Below are 21,340 nucleotides of genomic sequence, written 5' to 3'. Positions count from 1 at the left end.
GTTACAATTGTGCCTTTTAAATACGTAATTATAAAAATAACAAAAGGGAATCTGATTACTTTAGAAAGTGGCCCTCGAGCTGTCATATTTTACAGCTTTGTCAATCCAACATATTGTTTTCTATGCTGGTTTTATTTCCAGATTCTTCTGATTTAATCCTTGCTAGTTTTTTTTATTAAACTGTTATTTTAGCTTTTGGATCTTTTTGTCTTTAAAAATATCTCATGTAAAAGTCAGTGAAAAATGTTGTAGCTGCTTTTATACAGTGGCATTAATTGCTTGTATTTGTTATTTAAGTTTTCATAGCCAATTTTAGAGACCTAACACAACAGATGTTTCTTGGTGAAAAAAAAAACATCTGTCTAAATTAAAAACACAGCGAACACTGTTTTATGGCAAAAAAATCTTATCCTCCTCTTTTGTCCTGTGATGTCTGTCACAAACTTGCATTTTAGGACTATGAATGTGTGTTCACATGGTATTGTTATGATCCAACTATATTCTTTGGTAATCTGAATGTAGTTATTTTCCAATATGCTTTTATTGTTCATAACTTCATTATTCTCATCTTCTCTGTTGTAGTCCTTGCTTCCAGTCTGGTGTTTAACATTTCCGATGGGCAGTTCACAAACAGAGCCGACCTCATCGATGCTGCTGGCAGCTCTCTTGGACGTGGAGCACTAGTAACAGGACTAGGTAAGACCTAATGGTCCATTTCTGTTTTTTTTTTGTGTTGTACCTGCAATTATTCATAGTATTTTTAATTCTACATCCTTCATTAGGTTATTCAATGCTGTTTGGCTTGCAATTGGAAAGCTTTTCCTTACTTTTTGTCCTGTGGGGAAAAAGTAACCAGTACAGAAACCTATAGGATTACGGACTGTTATTAACTCTTAAATGTCAAGTGTTCTTAATGAAAGACCCTCTTCATTCCCCTATGACTCCCCACCAGAAAGTAATTTTAACTGTCCTTTTAAGTAAATCAAATGGCACAGTTGTGCTTGAATCATCAATATGGTTATTTATTGCATTTTTATTTTACAGGTGCTTGTTATGATACTATGAATAACATGATCTGGACCTGCTCCAATGATTACATTGATCAGTGGTGCAATCCAGGGAACCAGGCCTTTCATGTGGTTTGTCAGAGATTAGGAGTTACTCATATCATTGCTGACCCAAAAGGTAAGATTTATGTGGTAATTATCCAAACTTTGATACTTTTATCTCTGTCCCAGAGTAATCCGCTAAATGTTTTGTGGTTTTTACGCCAACCTGGTTTGTGATCAACACACTTTATATTTTCTTGAGTTTACAAACTTTGTTCCAGTTCCACCCACTTCCTCCTGACAACCCAGATATAGGCTTTGATCATAAATTAGCCTAGATATAGTTTTTTTTATAGACTTGACTAGAGCAGTTGTTTGATTTGCTAACCCTGGGAGAGGAAGCTGATGTTGCACTAAAATAGCAGAAAAAATATTCTTGGTTTGATAGGCAGAAATCCATGGAAATAGTTTGGTAACAAATTGGTGATCTAAAATAGAGGTCAGTGCACCAAAGCAAAATGTAGGTGTCATGTTTGCTTGTTTGTGACAGTGGCAATTTCTTCACTCTTTCCAAAAGTTAATATGTAGGTTAAATGATTTAAAACTGATACATATCTTTGAGAGTCATAGAATATGTATTTTCTTATCTGTCTGATACAGAAATATACAGATACATTAAGTGGAATTTTAAAGCAGAAGGCCTCAGAAAAAGAAGCCACCATCCAGTGTCTGTTTTATCCTCTTCTTTGCCCTTCTTATTTAGCTTCATTTTTTTTACTTAAGCCTTTTTTCATTGAATTTATAATTAGGCATAGGCAATTCCCATTTCCCTGTCCAATAGGCTTTAGTGACTAATAAGGGTTCTCTCAATTCAGAAAACCAAGAATAAACTAAGTTCATTAAGATGAATTTTGCTGTGCCAGATTCATTGCAGGTGATTAAAATGTAATGTTACAAACTTGCAGACTGCAGCAGGGGCTGGTCTGTCATTTATTTCTGATTAGAGCAATAAATACACAGGAATCAGGATTACCTTGTTGGTGTTGCTTGTGGGCAAATATCTCAATGTTGGAAATACACGTGGCACCTGAATAGTATTGGACCAAATATGGCACTGTTTTGGGGAAAAAAGCAGATAAAGGAAAAATCAGGGGGAAGTACTAAAAGATTTGCTAGATATTCTAAATACCCATTTTGCAAGGTTTTATACAGTGCTGATCTTGTTGGAAATACAGTAATGGATATGTTTGCTTCTGAAATCCATAACATAAATATGAATGAAAAATGAATTAGAAAGTTAAGTATTACAATTGGTCATTAGTCAAAATAGTGTTATAAAAACTCATTTTCTGTCTGTTGCTGATAAAATATCTTATTTATGCATGTTGCACGTCTGACCTCATGTATTCTTTTACTAAAGAATATATGTTTGGAGCTCTGTGATCTTACAAAATTGTTGTATGGGGGAGAACAAAATAGCTGACTTTCTTACTTTGTCTTAATCCATGTTATCTTGTTCTGCAGGGGAAGCTGTCGCCACAAATGAAGTTATAAACCAACTACTTCATCATGTTGGAGCCATGTGTATTCACCAGCTTAACCTCCTTGCTAACAGCAATAGCTTACCAATAACAACATTCCTAGGTAAACAGCATCCGATTGAATCACACCATCTGAGCAGCATATGTGACATCATGGAGAAAGCCATGGTCAATGGGGATAAGTGTATCATCCGTTGCATCCTTGTAGTATTTCAGGTAAACTATTTATTAATGACATTTTATCTTTCAAACTGTTAAATGCTTCTGTAGATGTTTGGGCTTGGCTTCCAACAAGTAAGCTCCAAGCCCTGTCCCAATTGTTCTTATAAGTCTTTGGAAAATGCATACCATGGACATATCCCATTCATTGCTTTTAGCATATAAGCAGTTAAAAGAGGTTAACTTAGCACAATTTGTAGGCACCAGCAAAGTGCAATAAAGTAACTTTAGGTCTGTTGAATGCTTAGTAGTTTCAGAAAAATAGATGGGTATTTTTTCATTTAGCCCAATTAGCCTGTTTTTTTATCAAACACTAATTAGTAGGAAATTTGTTTTGTGTTTTAACTAAGTTTCTTGGTACAGTGATGGGTTTCCTTAGTAAAAATATTTTTTTTAGCATTTGTTTGAGGGGAAAAAAACTTTACTTCAATTTTAAAGAGAAAGCTTATTTTTATGTTGTGTTTGGTACTGTAAAGATAGCGCATAGCGAGAGTAGAGACAGTTTGAGTGTCAAAACCTTGGGCAGCGTTTTAGCAAGGTATGAATGTCAGCTTGGTGATTTTCTGATTTTAGTAGCTCCTGTTTGAAAAACTGTTCTCAATAGATTGGAGTAAATGTCTTTAATTTGATTAATATCTATGTGGTTAAGGTAATATATATTAGTTTTTTTTAATGGTAATTTAAAAATTAAGTATGAGTGCTCATTTCTCTTTTTGTTTTTTACAGGTTGTGTTTAAATTTTTCCTGAACCCTCAAACAGAGAGGAACAGAGAGACCATCCGCAGGGCTGGTTTATTACTATGGCAGCTGCTCATGGCACCAAAGGACCAAATCTGCCCGGAAATCCAAAAGGAGGTCTGTCTGGCAATCAGGTTAGTTTACAAGTTCTGAATGTTAATTTTATCTTTTTGTTAATACCTTGAAGGACACAGAAAGTCTTGTTTGTTTCTATGGCATTTATATTCTCAGTTTTGTTTTCATTGTTTGATTTTGATTTATTTATTTATTTTTACGTTTGTATGTTAATCTTGACAATGTAAAAATCCACCAAAGCTTGGGTCCCTACAGATCACAGGTGGAGTAAGTTTGAAACACAAATCATAAATTATAATATAATAAACAATTATAAAAAAAATCAAATAAAATAACAAAAATCTATGTAATTTAAATATTTTATCAAATCAAAAACCCTGAAGATTGTACAAACAAGGGTGCAATATTATTGATAAATTAACTAAATATCTAGTAAACATCCCGGGTATGATAAATTTTAAAACATAGTACTGCACAAAGTCCAACATCACAATCGGGACAGTAGAACCTGCTTTCCTTTCGGATCTTCCTTCCACTGTCATCCCTCTTTGAGCAACAAAACACGCACATCCTTGTAGGTGCTGCTTTTTTTCAGTTGGTGGGATGTACTACGTGAAGTGACAATCAGTCAGGGGTGTTCCAGGTTGGCAACAGCTCGACTTCCAGGTCTATTCACGGCCATTGATGGTGTTTGATGGTTCTTGACAATAGATTCGGAAACTTTCCAAATGAAGTCAGAATGATTTGATTCACAGGCCTCTCACCCTTTTGCTTGTAAAGAACGTAGGCATTCCACAAACATTGCTCAACAAGATGCCTAAAAATCTTTTTGGAATACTTCTTTTGCTGTTTCCTCATTGCTGGGTAGAATGTCATTGCTTGGTCAGCTCTGTTGACACCTCCCATGGTGTTATTGTAGTCAATCGCCACTTGTGGCTTCATGATGCTTTCCCACCTTTTCTGCGCACCTTAACAGTGGAGGCATTATGGACTGTACTCATTAGGCACACATCTTTTTTGTCATGTCATCGCAAGACCATCATTTTGCCTTCCTGCCAGGCAACCATTCCTCCTGTATTCAGCTTCCTTTTTGCAAACATTGATGGCAGGTTGCGCCGGTTAGCCCTAACAGTTCCTTACGCATCTGTTTTGTGTCACAGAACAAACTCATAAAGTGCAGGAGAAGTTTAAACGTTGTCAGTTGTGACGCAATAGCCCTGATTTAGCAATGGCTCAATGAGTGAGCGAACAGAAGATGTTGCCATTTCATAGTTGCCGTATTTTGGGTTGAATTTTGTCCCTTTTTTCAGTGTAAAGGACTGAATTCCAGATGTAGCCAGTTGAGGATTTGCACAGCATGTAGGATTTGACGCCAAATCGTGCTGTCTTTGGCGTAATGTATTGCACCCAGCTGAGCCTCCCCTTGTAAGCCATTAGACTTTTGTCTATGCTGATGTCTCTTTCTGAAAATTTTGAAGAATCATTTGAGATACTTCCTAAATTTTTTTTGTTTTGGTGCAGGATAGGTAGTTTCATCAAACTCATCATTGTTGGCAAAATATAGATACTTCATGATTAGGGTAAATCTGTACTCGGGCATGACTGTGGCAAAGAATTGAGTGGCAAGTAATTTTATTAGTAGCCCAATACCCATTCTGCAGGGGTTTGCCCACTGCTCCCTGAAGTATCACCAAAGATCAAAATCGCCAAATGTCATCTTTGGTCACTGGTTCCCACTTTCTGCCTCTTGAAAACCTCAGGTTTGGAGCAGCTAATTGTTGTGCAGCATAACCACATCAGTCAAAAACAATTGCAGGTATGCCAAGGGGTCATCACGTTCAGAATCAATTTTCACACTAGGTGTGTCAGTAAATGGTAATCTTGGGGGCTCTGCCTGAGCCGCAGCATAGTCAATATATCACCAAGGGCGCACATTACTGACCTCAAGTTCAGATTCGTCGCTGAGTTCACATTCATTGTTGCTGTCTGATGACAAGTTTACTGGTGAATCACTATCGTTCGATTCCACAAGTGACTCCAGTTCGCTATCACTGCTTTCTAGTTGTTCAAAACCAGCTTTTGCTCTGGCGAGATGCATTTGGGATGCCATGGATGTGGTCAAGTGTCCAGTTAGCAGTCAGGAACATTCAAGATCAAAGGCAAGTGTTCAAATGATGAAATCAGGAAATTATGAAAAAGGCCAGGAAAAGTTCAACAAAGGTCAGGGCTAATATTGGTCAAACTGTAAATCAGGGCACTGCACAAAGCTGTTTTATGCACTAATAGATGTTCTTTCACATTTATTTTTTATTGTGTTTCACTGTGATCAACATTTAAAAGCAGATTACAATGTAATCTGTTTTTAAATTTCCCTGCCGCGCCTCCCCAGCGTACCGACAATTTACGCATCACACAAGGATGTGATGCAGAAGCCGAACAGGGATTGCTGAGGACGCCACTAGATCGAGGGGCGCAGGTAGGAGTTTTTTTTTTCCCCACCCCGAGTATGACTCGGGGTTACTGCTTTTGCATGTAAATTTCACCCTGAGTCGCACTCAGGAATACCCCTTCACACGTTCCTATTATGAGTGCTGACATTTGCTTTAAAGCCAACACTGGGCTTGGATGTTCCCCACTTCCTCACACATCTCCATAACCACTTCTTGCACCTTTTAAACATATTGTTATTATACTTTCCATTTATATGGCACTCTTTACAATATTCTCCTGTGAGTTCAGGGGCAAAAGCATTAATGGTCTGAACTCACTGAAAGGGGATTATGATGCCGCACATCATGCAACCCAGAAGAGAATAGATGCTGGATTAGTAGATGTGCAAGTGTTTAAGGTGACAGTGACAGAGATAGGTTCAGGGATAGGGATATAGCACCCGTAATTGTTTTCTTAAATTTAAAATGCAGTAAAATGTATACAAAGAATTCTGTTCTTAGAAGTCATATAAACATAGCAGATCTATTGGAGCGGGGGAAGTTTTTTTTAGAAACTACTGCGTGATCCTAAAGTCTGCCCCTTTTTCTGGCTAGGGCTTGTTCAGTATCATCTAGCCCAGGGGTAGGCAAACTTTTATGGTCACTAGGCCATTTCGGGGGTGGGTGGGCGCACAATAGGCTGGAGTTTGAGTCCCGCCCTAATGGCTCTGCCGACCATCAGGGAAGGCCCCCTGAAGTGAAATCCCTCTACTCCGAAAGCATTGCAGAGGGGAGGGATTTCCCTTCAGGGAGCTTACCCTATTTACCGTGCCGGCAGAAGTATAGTGGAGCAACAGGAAGGAGGCGGCACCGGAGCTCCGGCTCCGGTAGTTCCTAACAGGGCGTTAGGCTGGAACGAACTACTGGCTAGGCCGTATCTGGCCTAAAGGCCGGCGTTTGCCGACCCCTGATCTAACCCTTTTCCTTCCCAGCCTAATTATCCCCAATACCACTTATATTTCCATACAACTTTTATTTAGAAATGAGATAAACATTCTGCGTAAAAAAATGGATTGGCCTTAACTATCAGATGAAGAATTGTTCATAATCCTCTCCTTTTTAGGACAAACATTTGGGGGCCTCAATCACTGTTTACAATTGAGAGGTAAAAAGGGTTCCCAGTCCGCCCAAAATGGATTTCAGTTATAAAGGTCACTGTTTCTTGTGGATTCCATTTTAGGTTTTGTGACCCCCATTTTGTCATTAGGCATGATCTTGGTTCTGAAAAATGAGAAGTTTTTTTTCAGTTGACCCCCAAAGCTGGGATCCAACAAAAACATTAGTGATTTACGGAAAGATCCTTTTCCTAAACTTCTGTGATATTATAAAACTTAAGATTGGTTTTATTAGTGATTTGATTTTGTTTATGTATTACATATGGTTTTATCAGCCTTGTATTATGGCTAGCAGCTGCTTAAACAAGAAGCAAGAAACGTTTAACCAGTTCTAATGATGGCATCTAATAATGTTACACTACAGTCTTTCAATTTAGTTTGTATCATGTAATTAATGCATGCCATGTCTTTTAATATTATCCTATAATCCTTGTATCTATGTATATATATCTGCAGCTATGGTTTAAATATTCTGAACCCTGGAGAGCAGGAAATCAATAATTTACTGAAGCTGATATTAACGGAAGGTAAGAGTGCTCTAATGTTGAACATCTTTCTGTAGTATTCATTTAGCCTGTAACAATTTACTGAACATATTTGGCGTAAATAGATACTTATCTGACAGTTTTAACTGATTTATAACTGGATGTTGAATAATTTTTTTTTTATTTTGTTTTAATAGTTGCATGTTTATTTTTTTGAGCAGTGCCTAGTTTAGTAGTTTTTATTTATTTTTTGGTAATAAGTATGTTGCAAAATGAAATTTTAATAATTAAAAATGACAAAAATTATCCACTAATAAGATAATTGCTGGGCTTTCTTAGCATTAAACCATCATTAAATTTCTTTTTAGTTTTACCTTTCACATTTACCCTTTCAGTTTGATCTTTCTTCATCACACTCACTTTGGGAGGAAGCTGATTAACCTGCCATTTTGCTTTTCGGGGAAAAAATGCTATTAGAAAAAATATCCAAATACAGGAAAACAGAAGGGGCCCATGCAAATAGTGTTATTTTTGGAAATTAAGCTCAGGAACCCAGAACTGCCTGGAAGAGTGCCAGCCACCTTGTCTTCTTGCTGCCTTCAAGGAGAATATGCTGACAATCAAGACATGATTCATGAGTTCTTTTAATTTCTGAAAATATCCTCTACAAAAGATCACTGTATTCTGTGTGTGATTGCCGTAAAACTTGATTTCACGCAGCTTGAGGCAATACAGTAACGGATAATATTTATTAATTTCTTCCTAATTGTTTACATCATTTCAGTCATAGATTTCCTAATATTAGCGTTCAGTCTTAGAAATTTCAACACAATGCTGTTGTTATTCTACCATTCTATCATTCTACAGATTTCTTAATCAGAAGATAATAATGTGTGATTTGGCGTCCTAGGTGACAGGAACTGTGGGCTTTCCCAGCTCCGAGATGTTATACTAACCAACTTGACTGAACAACTTCAAAATAACAGATTTGGGAGCGATGAAGACGAACATTACAGGTATCTTAAATATATTTACTGTTGATTGTGCAGTTATTTAAATGTTATTTAAATATCTCACCAAGTGGGTCACAGGTAGAAAGTAAAATCTGAACAAAATTTTGATTCTTTTCTATTCCAGAATTTTTTTTTAAAAAAGTTAAAGAATTACGCTTTAAGGGGTATAGCATACCAGTACTACTAGTGGGTGAGAATTTTGCATGGATCTGGTATTTTGATGACTGGAATCCCCTCTTGATTCCAATTAGTCCTAATACACATCTGCCAGTCCTTTCTTAACCCCCCTAGCGGTCTAATTCTCTCCGTATTTCCATGCAAAAAGCATGGAAATTTATTTTACATTGTAGGCTATAATTCTTGGGCATAAGTCATAACCCAAAATATGTCCAATATTTAAAAAAACAAATTCACCGACGTCACCGAGAAACACCATCGTCTCTGCAGATCGCGGCTAAAGATCGTAGGAGGAGGACGTGTCCCCAGGACCTGCGGGGACCAGCAAGACGGCGATGGAGCAAGGTGAGTGGGTTTTTTTTAAAGTTTTACGTGACCCCGGGTGTGACCGCTAGGAGGTTAAACAATTGTTTTTACTTAGTGTTTTGTTAACATCTTTTCCTTTTACAATTTATAGGTAAATTGGCTTTCTTATTTTTGTATTTTTCTCCAGACTAAATGATGAACTATTGCACTATATTTTGAAGATTGTTGTTCGTGAATCTTGCGTTCTGATCACCAAGTGCCAAAGTGTGTCAAAAGAAGATTTCCAAAGACTCTTATCAACTGTGCCTGTAAGACCAAAGCCCACTGCATTCTCATTTATTGCCCAGTCTAATTTCTTTTAAAATGTGTATGTAAAGGCAGATTTTTTTAGCTTGCTTTGATTTCTACTTCTGGAACAGTCGTTGGGAGTGAGGCAAACAATTTTGCTGATTTGCATATATTTGTATCACAAAGTTTAGTAGTAATCTTTGGTACTAGGTAACAGACTTTTCTTTAATGGTTCATTATAGGACGCGTAAGACATCTGGTAGTATACATCCTGTTCACATGTGACTTCATACTAAAAAGATCCCCAGGGTGCCTTACTCTTGCATCAAGCAATACTTCTACACAATTTTTTTAGTTTTTGATATTTTAGGCCACTTTCAGACTCGTGGTAAATTGAAGTGTTGTACTGTATGCTCAACCAACTTTTTCCACACATTTGCACATGGCTGAGTGTGGGTTGTGCTGGGTTTGTGCCACAGTTTCTGCAATCATAATGTTGCTTTTGCTCACCTGGAGGAAAAACTGCACCGTCTCAGCAAGTCTGTTGACCTGCAGTGCAGTTTGCTGCTCCAAGAGGCATATCAGCAGTTTGCTATGTGCCTGTAAGTGGCTAACCCCGGTATTTTCAATTACAAGTATGAAAATGTATTTTTCTCTGATATTGCTAGGTTCAGTTGTTAGCTCTATTCACCTGCACTGTTGCTACTGGACGATCTTGCATTAGATTCGAGATGATGACTGAATTTACCATAATTTATTCATCACTATCCAAAAGGTATTGAAGTTGTTTAACTTCACTGCTTTTTTTCAAATGACCATGTAAGATCAATCAACTGCAGTTAAACTCTCATTTAAGTCTGTTTTAGCCTGCATTCATACATAAAATCTTTAGTAACTGCTGTCTGTATAAAGAAGAATCCCTCTACTACTTAAAATCCTATGAAGTGGCTCCAAGTTTAAGTTGTAATCATGATGTTTTTCTCATGAATAAATGTTTCCATTTAAGGTTGCCTCTCCATGCCTGCGTTATCTGATGGCTGTACAGAATCACCTCCTTAGTAACACTGTCTTAATCAAACCTGATGAGAATGATGACAGTGACAGCTCCCTGCAGGGGGAGACATTGAAGGTACAGGTAAACACCAGGTTTTATTCTAATAATGTTTTCTGTTTGTTAATGTCAGTCTTTTACATCCCATTGAAGTCTTTTGGTTGTCATCCGTCAAAGGAACTAGTATACAAATAAATGCACAATAAACCTAAGGTGTGACTCCAACTTTACATTCAGTCTTGCATATACATTTTGAAATTTGCATAATTTTTTCTAAGAGCCAATTTTTGGACTTCAGCTTTAACTTGACATTTAAAAAAATGACATGTGAATAGTATTTTGTAAATGTTTTATATAAATTTCTAACTAAGTAGTATTATTAGACATTATCTCTTTTTATGTAGCAGTTTGGTGTTCAAACATATGTTTTTGGAAATTCCTATTTATTTAAATATGTGTTAATATGTAATGAAACTTCTGTTTTAAGGTAGAATTTTGATTTGGAGATGGGTACCATTGTTAGACATAACATCATTTGACCCATCATGGTAACGTTTTCACAGTTTTTTTTCCTGTTTATTGTAGTGTCTGCTCTTGTTCTGGTCATACATAGCTACTTTGGTTTTAGTTGTTTTAGTCCTTCTGTGTTATGTAACAAATCAACCCCTAGGTTGAAGAAAAAATGAAAATAGCAAATAATATCAACAAAATCAGAAAGTTATCACAATTACAGGACGTATTTTACATTATGAGTTTAGTGTGACATATTTCTTTCAGCTCAGTGTTTGACTGGAAGTAGTAGTTGAGTCTCATCTCGGACCAGGATTACTAAAAACAAAACATTCTTGCCTTAAAAACTTTCCTGTCTTCCTCTGAGTGGCATGCTTACTGGACCCTGTTGGGTTCAATATAAAGACTCTCCACAGCTTGTAAACCTGTTGATATACTTTAAATTGAATACTGTAGAGCCTGTACTGAATTCTAGACTAGTCAGGTATACTTTAAAATGCAGTTGGTATGTTTTACTCCAGGCATAGTTTATTTGTAGTAGTGTTTTTTCTAAGGCTTGATTATTGTTTAGGTAATAGCCTTCGATAGGCTGTTTTCCTGTACATTTCTGTTCCTTATTAAATGCAAATTGTATGTCTTTATTTTTGTCTGTATTTTAAAAAAGGAGGAATTGACCATCTCTATACATGAGCTCTTCTAAAATTCACTCCATGTCTCAGCAGATTTCCCATTGTATTCTAATCACATTGTAGATCAGAGTCTGTAAATAACATCCCATTTCAGCTTTTTAGAATAACGTTTTAAAAGCTGGTAGCGTTTCCATCTCTTCACATGCATGAATTCTGAATGTTGTAGTGCTTCTAGATCAGCTATATTTTAGTAGGTATAGACTGCACAAAGATAGATTACTTTTTTCCCCATTATTTCAATATTTTTTTTTAAATTAAGACCTATAAACATTTGCTTGGCAGAAGAACATAAAGTCTGAGTTAGTTTTGCATTGAGACATACATTGTTGCCATTAATATACAGTGAAGCATTCCAGACATAGTCCTCTAGCTACTTTTAGGCAACTGCAATGGATTATTGCTCATTTTAGAAATCTTAGTCCTACTTTAATGTTTTGTAGGTTAGTTTAGCAAAAAATGATTTTCAGATATTTATTAACTAATCCAGTTCTTTTTTTCGTAGGAACTGCAGAACAGCATTTTGAGTTTGGCAACCCAGATTTTAACTGGGTGTGATGAAGTGCTGGAAATGCTGCAGAGAGTCACAACTGCTCTTATCAACAGTGACATTCCAGATAAAGAGTTTAGGTATGGACTAGTGTATTATGTCATTGAAATGCTTATTTGTTTATAGAAAACAGTATTAGCGATTTAGTTGTGATATAGATATTTAGTTACATTTTTAATGTAGTAGGCTAAATGGCAAAACACTGAACTGCTGCCACAAATTCTGCTTTCATTTTATTCTTAAGTCTGTTTTCTCCACACGTCAGCAATTGTTTATAGAGATTTCCGTCTAATATAGAGGCATGAAAACATTATTTGCTCTAAACTGCCAGTTCTGAATTTGTTTGGATCTTTGCTGTGTGCTGTAGCAACAGGGATGTTTTTTTGCATTAAGTCAAGTCTGTGTTTTGATATGTAGGCTTTTTAGTTTTGGCTTATCTTTTGGCCCCCTTTCTCTCCCAGAACATGAGCTATTGTCACACAGCTGTAATCTTTAGTTTAACTGTTTCTAAGCCCAAAACCAAAAATGTACTATATTGCTGCTTGATTGCCTCCCCTTTGACTTGATAAAGTAACACACTTCCTGTTTTAGGATGACAGCGCTCTTTAACTGTGCTGTATCTGTTGAGGAATGTTGTCATTCTAGAACAGGGTGTGTGTTAGGATGACACAACACTTCTCCCTCTCCTAATCTTCATCCCAGGGAGGATACTGTAGTGCCCAGACAGAACTGAGGCAGGACAATATGTCTTATACGTCATTGCAGCATTTTCACCTTGCTACTGATTAGATTGTTCACATACTGTAGTTTTGTGCATACTGAATATGTTTCTAATTAGTACACTCATTTAGGGTTGTCTAGTATAAGAGGGCATTTCCAAACCTATTTTTTTGCTTAAAATTAGACATTTTTAGACATTGAAAAAAGAAAAATTAATGCTTTTGGCTTTAAAAATAGTTTCATTTTATTTATTATTCCAGATTAAAAGGTCTAGAACAAATTACAAAGTCAACTATGCTTGGCCATCTACTCCCTGTACTACTTACGTCTCTCATGCACCCCAATCTGCAGACTTTAACAATGGCAGATGCTCTGATGCCACAACTGGTGCAGCTAGTACTCTATACAAGCCAGGTAATAAATAAAAATCTGAACTGATGCCACAGTAAATTACCAGTTATATGTGAAGTTATGTCCCCACCATGTAGGACAAGTAATCAAGATGGTCTTGTTTCTGTATCTTAATCTTATGTGTTTTTACTCAGACTGCTCTGCTGCTTAAAACCCAGTGTACCACTCTGGCAGATGTAGGAATTTCCCCAAGTGGTATTTCCGAGCAAAAGATCAAAGTGTCACCAGATAACAGGTAATTATGGCTAGTCTGCATTTTAGAGTTTTTCTGCTATATTTCCCTGGTTTCCAGGTAAATGTCAAAAGAGTATGCTGACTATCATGGGAGAACCTGGGTGTTTCAGCAAACCTGGAATGGATCCAGACCCAGGTTTGAAAATATTTGCTAACTAAAAGCAAATTATTTTAAAGAAATGTATTCCAGGCTTGCTGGATCAACCAGGTTCTCCTGTGACAGTCTATCTTCTCCAGTCTTGTGTAGATTTAATGAATTGGGCCCCGTGTGTTTAAAAATAACCTTGTTTTCTGTGTGTGATGTAATAATTGCCCTACTAACCAACACTTTGTTATGTGCTCTATTTGGCGTGTTAGAATGAAAAGCCTAAATACTGTGTAACCTCCCACCAGCAATATAGATAATTTTGAAAAGCGCAGGTTTAAGTGCGTGTCTTCCCCTGATTCCTTGTGTGTATTTAATTTGTGAAATATTTAGGAAATGTTTTCTTTTTTCAAAGAGGTATTTGTCTACAAGCATTGTAACTAGTGGTAAAGGTTCAGTTAATAATGATGAAAGCATTAGGATTTCTTTTGTGCCATATTTGAGTTTCCCTGTAAGCAAGTGATTAAAAATGTGTTGCATTGAGCCAGTCACTGTTACTACTTACATATATGCTTTTCTTGTGGTTTGCATCTTGTGCTCTAGAATGATGGAGGAAAAGGAAGAGCCTGGTTTTCTTACTGGACTAAAAATTCCAGCTCCATGGGCTGCTGGAAAGACTGTGGAGACGGCACATCCTGTTAGAGACAATTACAAGTTCAAAGAAAGTGTACACTTACCTGGGGCTCGATGTCTCTACCTCCGCTTTGACAGCAGATGTTCCTCACAATATGATTATGATAAGGTTAGTGCCCTAATAGACTTTTTTATGGTTTTTATTTATATAGTGGCATTAGCTGAAGTGGTGCAGTACAGAAAGGGGGTTGTTGGTGACTTTGGTGAGAGCTGTTACAGTGAAACAGAGGAGGATGAAACCAAGCTGGAGTTAGTGGAAACCTGGTTAGGAAGTTCAGTAGTTTGGAAGCAAGGTGGAGAGAATTGACGTACAGTAGTTAGTGAGGGCTTTAGAGTGCACTAGAGAGAGAAAAGCTGAAAAAAAATGTTTGAGCAGGAATGAAGGATTTGATGAATTAGGCGATGAGATGTCATAATAACAGGAAATAAGATAAGCATGAGAGAAACTGTTCAGATAGACGTGTAGATGTATATTGAAGCATTTGCATATTATGTTTGCTGGTGAGAAGGAATGATCATGAGGGAATTGTAAATTTTAATATTTAAGATTGCACAACTGTTCAAATGAGTAAGGAAAAGTACAATTGTTTGGCATCGGAAAGGGTGTCTCTTATTTGCACGTTTATATGGTCTATAGTCCTCTGTTGTAATGCTTTTCCTCCGGTTGTCTTTCTTCCACCCTTAGAATATAATTTTAGTTGTTAAATGACATCATGCAGTTTCCTGTTAAAACAGCTGCAGTGGATGTTGTTGAAGGTAGCAGGTGCTGATTTTCATAAATATGGTGACTTGTGTTGAAGTAGTAAGAGGATGCTTTCTCAAGGTCAGTGTTGGTGGACCTAGAGCTCAGGGGTTGCAAGACATTAGAAAAGGAAGGGGAGCATGTTGGGCCATTTTTTTTTTCCGTTAATCATTTGGCAACTAAAAAACCCTAAAACAGCAGTGTATAATAAATCTGGGTATGGTCCTCTCCTCCTCCTGTGTCACTGTTTGTGTCTGTCATTTGGAACCCCTAGTTAATGTACAGCGCTGCGTAATATGTTGAAGCTATATAAATTCTGTTTATTAATAATGATAAATACAGCAATTTTGATTGGACTTTCAATATTTCGATAGCAAGAGCTAAAAATGTTCTATGTAATCTCATCATAGCTTCTATGATGGTTCTATTATATATTTTTTTATCTAGCTTCTATTTCCTTTCCAGCAACTGTTAGGATTGTGTCTCCTTTTAGGGCATAGACTTGAGTGTATATCTATCTATCTAATCTATCTTATCTAATCTATCTTATCTAATCTATCTTATCTAATCTATCTTATCTAATCTATTTTATCTAATCTATCTATCTTATCTATCTTATCTATCTATCTTATCTATCTATCTTATCTATCTATCTTATCTATCTATCTTATCTATCTATCTTATCTATCTATCTTATCTATCTATCTATCTATCTATCTATATCTTTGTACTTTTAATTATTTCTGTTCTGTATTTAAATATGCAGCTGGTGATTTATGCTGGCCCCAATACAAACAGCCGGAAAGTGGCAGAATATGGAGGAAATACACTTGGATATGGAAGTAGAAGTGTACTGGGAACAGGTTGGCCAAAGGATTTGGTGAAGGTACCATTCCCTTCTTTTACATTTGTTAGTTGTTTCATGGGTGGAGTCATGTTCTGTGCTTCATGGGAAAACTTTTGCTTACCCGTAGATCAGTGTGATAGTGATCAGCCACTTACATTCTTACCAACATGACACTGCTGATTATTAGATTGGTATCCATAAGTTTTTACAATTTTATACAATACTTCTAGTTCCTGACATAATAAGATCATAAACTTTCACTTCAGAGGACATTCTGCAAAGAAAAAAAAAGAAAACTGCAAGAAACTTAAAAATTATTAGCACAACAGACCATAAATAAATTGCATTTACAGACCCCCAGCTAACCGTTTGGTAGGCGCTGTGAAGCTTATGAAATGTTTTAGCGTTGTAAGTTGTGAAAACAATTGTGAGATTTTAACTATACATGTTTTCCTTGGACAACTGGATTTTTCCTGCTGTCTGCATAGTAAAATGACCAGATTTATTTTTCCTGTCACTGTTTGCAACTTTTTAAGAATATTCTACTCCTCATTGGATACATTGAGAAAGACACGACTCCCTTTGGATCTTTTGGAGAATCATATAAAATCCTTTAAAGCAATGCTATAAGCCAGGGGTGTCGAAGTCTTTCCCGGGAGCCAAATCTGGCCCGCAGGGTGCTTTTTTTTTTTTTTTTTTTTTTTTTTTTTTGGCGCCCAAAGAATTTCGAAGATGAATTACATGTGGCCCGCGGCATCACTCCTATGTGACAAGTTTTAGAACTCTGCCCCACCCATTCATCTCTCCCACATCACAGGTGATCACACAGAGCCCTGCCTTCCCCCTCCCTGCTGTTTACTAGCAGCCCACTTCTATAGGGATGTCGGGGATGTCTTTGTGTGAGAAGGCTCCGTGTAACAGTGAGGTGGGCAGTGTGTGAGGAGGGCAGTGTAAGGTGAGCAGTGCTGGGTTTCTTGTGCAGCACATCATTCTCCTCTGACAGGTGAGCTGCAGCTTTCCTGTCACTATAGACTTGTAGTGCAATATCTGTGCAATCTTCTGCCATTTAATTCATTTTCAGTTTCATTAGCTCCAGTCACTTCTGTGTCATACTCGGCGTGTGTATATATATATATATAATGTATGTATGTTTAGCATTTTTATTGTTGGTAGATCATTTTGATTTGAAAAATGTTTTGAGTTTAAAATTAAAAATAAAAATCTTAGGCCTCTTTCTCTAATATAGGATTGTTCCAGATTTAATGTTAAGCAAAACGTCTTTGTTTCCATATGAAAATGTTTTATATCTAATCAGAAGGAAAAACTTCAATGTTTTCAATACATTTTAAGTTTGGCCCCCGACTTGGTTTTAGGTTTTTTTTGAGTTTGACACCCCTGCCAAAAGCTCTGATTTGTCCGATTTGTAAAGTACTGCAATATTTATAAATTCCAGTATACTGGAATCTCTTGTGATCAGCATGTTGTAATTTGTTTCCAAGTTGAACCTCATCATTCCTTATTTTTCAGCTTCTACACTTAAGTACTGTAAAATTGCTGTTGATTTCTTAAATTTCACACAAAAGCCTGCATTTGTTTTAAAAACTGATTGTGCTGAACACTGTTTTCAGATGTTCTTATTAGATGTCCTTATTAGACTAAAATTCTGGTTTATCTTTTTATTTTTGTGATTTCTTATTCTAGCTCAGTAAGTGATCTCTGTTTATGTTGTCAGGTAGAGGGTGATACAGTCACATTTTCTTTTGAGATGAGGAGTGGTCGTGAGCATAACACACCGGACAAGGCTATGTGGGGATTCTCCTGTACTGTCAGAGCACAGGTATGAGTATTCTCAAATACTTACAAAATAAAAAGTCTATGTGATTTAATTTTTTATATATATATATATATATATATATATATATATATAAATAATATAAACCCATTTGCTACATCTGCCTCGCCTCCATTTTCCGTTTTCTTGGTGAAGAATAAACATTTTCAAAATACAACAACATTAAACGAATGTCCAAGTAACAACAAAACAAAAAAAAAAATTCAGATATTTCACTAAAAAAATTTTCCTGCTTGCAAGGTGTGATATATTATAAACAGATAAGATACTAATTGTGTAGCACTGAAGTAATTCTTCTAAAAATCACTTACAATAATATATGGAAACAAGCACCCGGACTGACCCATCCTTAGGATACACCCAGGGCCCTGCGGTCATACCAAACAGTGTGGCATAATTTATTTATTTATTGTATATACCCAAAATTAAGTCAAAATACTGAAAATACAGGAAACCTGCTTTACCTTATATATAACGTGTGTATGTGGTGTGTGTGTGTAGATATAGATATAAATATATAAATAAATATATACTTTGAGTATAAGCCCGGGGTACAAAATGGGGTCGCACTACCAACATTCAAAACGATAACAGAAATGGCAATAAAATTACAATGAAAAAATACATCCATGGTGTGTTACTTTAAAATAATTGTTTTTAAACAGAACAAAATTAAAATCAAATGGGTTCAGTCTGTATTTTCCACCTTTTTACAGGGTAAAATATTTTATTCTTTTGACTTGGTTATGATGTCTCACGTTCTCTTAAAGATAGCCTAAACTCTTAACATCAGACCTAATATTAGATATCTATTCTCACCTTCTTGTACTGGAATGCCAATCCCCTTTAGTAGCGCTGGCTATGTCAGCTAGCATCAATGAAAAATAAAACACTCATATGTATAGAAGCTGCCATCTTGTGTGTGGCAAATTTCCTTGCCATCCACTCCTGACCTTCTCCAACCACAGCCCTCCCTCACTGCTCAAGCTCCTTGCCCAGACCCTTTAACCAATCAGTGTTCTGTCTTCTGTGGTTGGTTGGTTGGTTGGTACTGAGGTCATAGATGTTAACCCCCCCTAGCGGTCTGATTCTGTCCAAATTTCCGTGCAAAAAGTGATAGTTTTTTTTGCATGGAAATTTATTTTACATTGTAGGCTAGAACTCACCAAAATGTGTACAATAGTTAATAAATTTAATACTAAACTTAAAAAGAAAAAACACAAGGGAAAAAAAAATTTTAAATAAAAAAAAAAATATATATATATATATATATATAGTTCAATATGTAATATAACTGTACAGCAGCATATAATATATATTTTTCTTTGTATTAGATTCAATACAGCTATTTTTTATTGAATCCAATGCAAAGTGATTTTGAATTTCCAGCCACTAACTCCCGGCCACACCGACGTCACGGGAAACCCCGTTGATCTCGGCTCTGCATTTGCCGGCTGGAGATCGGAGGAGCAGGAAGTATCCCTAGGAACTGCGGGGACGAGCAGGACGCCAGGGGACAGCTACGGAGCAAGGTAAGTGTGTTTTTTTTTTTTTAGGTTACAGTAACCCCGAGTGTTACTTGGGATTACGGCATTTTGCAAGTAAAATCCACCACGAGTCACTCTCGGGATTACTGTTTAGGAGGTAAATACAGATCAGGTCACCATCACAAGACACAAACCAGGCCCAGACATCCAACTGCCATATCAGACCCCTGTACAGTATCATCACCCTCATCTGCAGAGCCCATTGTCACCCTCATCCACAATGTTATCCCTATCTGTATTGTCATCCCCATCAGGGGAGTGCGTTGTCTCCCTAATTGTCATTGTCCCCCTAATCCAAGATGTTCACCTAATCCGTATAGATAATTACATCATCCATAAACACAAGCTAAAATTGTGAGTTTAGAACCGCTTTAAAAAAATCTTTGGTGCATGGTTGTTGGCTATCAGTAGGTGGCGTCTTCATGTAAAGTTTGTTAATAAAAAATCTTTGAAACTGCACTTATGTCCATTAGCTTTAACCTGTCAAACCCCACCTCTGAAGACAGGTGCAGCTGCTTCAGGGCATTTGACACAGCATTGTAAAGGCAGTTTATATTAGAGTTTATGCAGTATGTTTAAACTCCCAGCTTGTCTTAATCTTTCAATCTCTCTATCAATGCAACTTCATTGTAAATTTCTTGTACATCTGACATGCATTGTTTTTAATCTAGTACAATACAGATCTGAATATCTTAGGTACACCTTAACCTGTTGGGATATATTTGTTTTTTGTTTAAAATACCCTAGGAACATCTTTAATGACAGGGAATAATGAACATTATTTATAGACATGTGTAGTTCTTTGGATGAGATTGCAGGTTTCTAAATTCTATACAGTGGTTTAAGGTCTTGATGTATCTTTTTAAATATTTAGCTTCTATTAAAGCAACACTATGGCCACATAGAACATAATACTATTTAAACCTTACATGTATTTATTTAAAAAAGCATTAAGTGTAGGTAAAGTTTTAGTGTGTATGTATACAATAGGTGATATTTGTTGCTGACATTTTATTTTTAAAGAGCTGGCATAACATCTTTAGCATCCTTCACACTTGCCATGGTTGCTATTTTTGCCTCTACATCATGTGCTGTAAAGGGGAAGAAGCATCCAAAATTCCCAGAAGTGTGGGTTGCTTGAGATTGTTTTAGACTGTGGAGCTTTTGAAAGACAGTGGCTATTGGTGGCATTGGCAGCAAGAGGGTAGTATTACCATTTACTTTTAGGGGGGGACTTGCCTTTGCAGTTAAAAAAAAATAAATTATAATTTTACCTAAACTTGAATTCATCTTCTGTAACACTAGCAATATTGTATCAAAACCAATAATACCTTGCTTTTGAACCACATATTTATTTTACAGGAGTCTTCAGAAGATGTGTCTGGTGGGTTACCATTTCTGGTGGACCTGGCTCTAGGACTATCTGTATTGGCTTGTTCCATGTTGCGCATACTATACAATGGACCAGAGATAACTAAAGAAGAGTTGACCTGTCATGATCTTTTAAGGTCCAAACTCTTACAGAGGTAATGAACATATTTTTGCAGTCATTCATTTAAATTTGCTAGCTTAGTTTAGTCTAGTCTAATTTTAATTTAAAGCTAACCTCCCCTCCGGCAAGATATAGTTGCCTAAATCTGCCACCCAGATCCTTTGACAATGCCTTAGCCCGTATAGGGGTGACCCTTGATCCAGCACTGAAGATGCTCCCATGCCTGCTGGTCCAGTACTGTCCCCTTTGTGCAGATATTTCTGCTATTCCATATTTTTCTGTATCCTTGCTGGACCCCACTGCTAAACAACCGATAGGAAATGTCCCTGTCACACAATCAGTGACATTAGCACCCAAAGAAGAACCCTGTCTGGTAAAGAGAAGACTTGGAACTAGAGCGTCATGTCACTGTGGCTTTAGGTGAT

At 36.7% G+C, this 21,340-nt stretch overlaps 1 protein-coding gene across 1 annotated transcript in view; it reads left to right on the top strand.

Annotated features, from left to right (window-relative positions):
* The window catches only part of HECTD4 (HECT domain E3 ubiquitin protein ligase 4), an 89,607-nt gene that overhangs the window by 21,454 nt on the left and 46,813 nt on the right, over nucleotides 1-21,340 (top strand). Inside the window, 15 exon segments of the mRNA XM_072413941.1 lie at nucleotides 583-696; nucleotides 1,045-1,185; nucleotides 2,574-2,806; nucleotides 3,536-3,681; nucleotides 7,683-7,753; nucleotides 8,622-8,727; nucleotides 9,395-9,515; nucleotides 10,502-10,630; nucleotides 12,248-12,372; nucleotides 13,273-13,426; nucleotides 13,558-13,658; nucleotides 14,346-14,544; nucleotides 15,944-16,063; nucleotides 17,757-17,861; nucleotides 20,786-20,949. Coding sequence (XP_072270042.1) covers nucleotides 583-696; nucleotides 1,045-1,185; nucleotides 2,574-2,806; nucleotides 3,536-3,681; nucleotides 7,683-7,753; nucleotides 8,622-8,727; nucleotides 9,395-9,515; nucleotides 10,502-10,630; nucleotides 12,248-12,372; nucleotides 13,273-13,426; nucleotides 13,558-13,658; nucleotides 14,346-14,544; nucleotides 15,944-16,063; nucleotides 17,757-17,861; nucleotides 20,786-20,949 — 2,029 coding nt within the window.

This window comes from Pyxicephalus adspersus, chromosome 6 (genome assembly GCF_032062135.1).
Source record: "Pyxicephalus adspersus chromosome 6, UCB_Pads_2.0, whole genome shotgun sequence".
In the NCBI taxonomy this organism is placed as follows: Eukaryota; Metazoa; Chordata; class Amphibia; order Anura; family Pyxicephalidae; genus Pyxicephalus; species Pyxicephalus adspersus.
The sequence above is the reverse complement of the archived record's forward strand: the minus strand, read 5'-3'. Positions and strand labels throughout refer to the sequence as shown.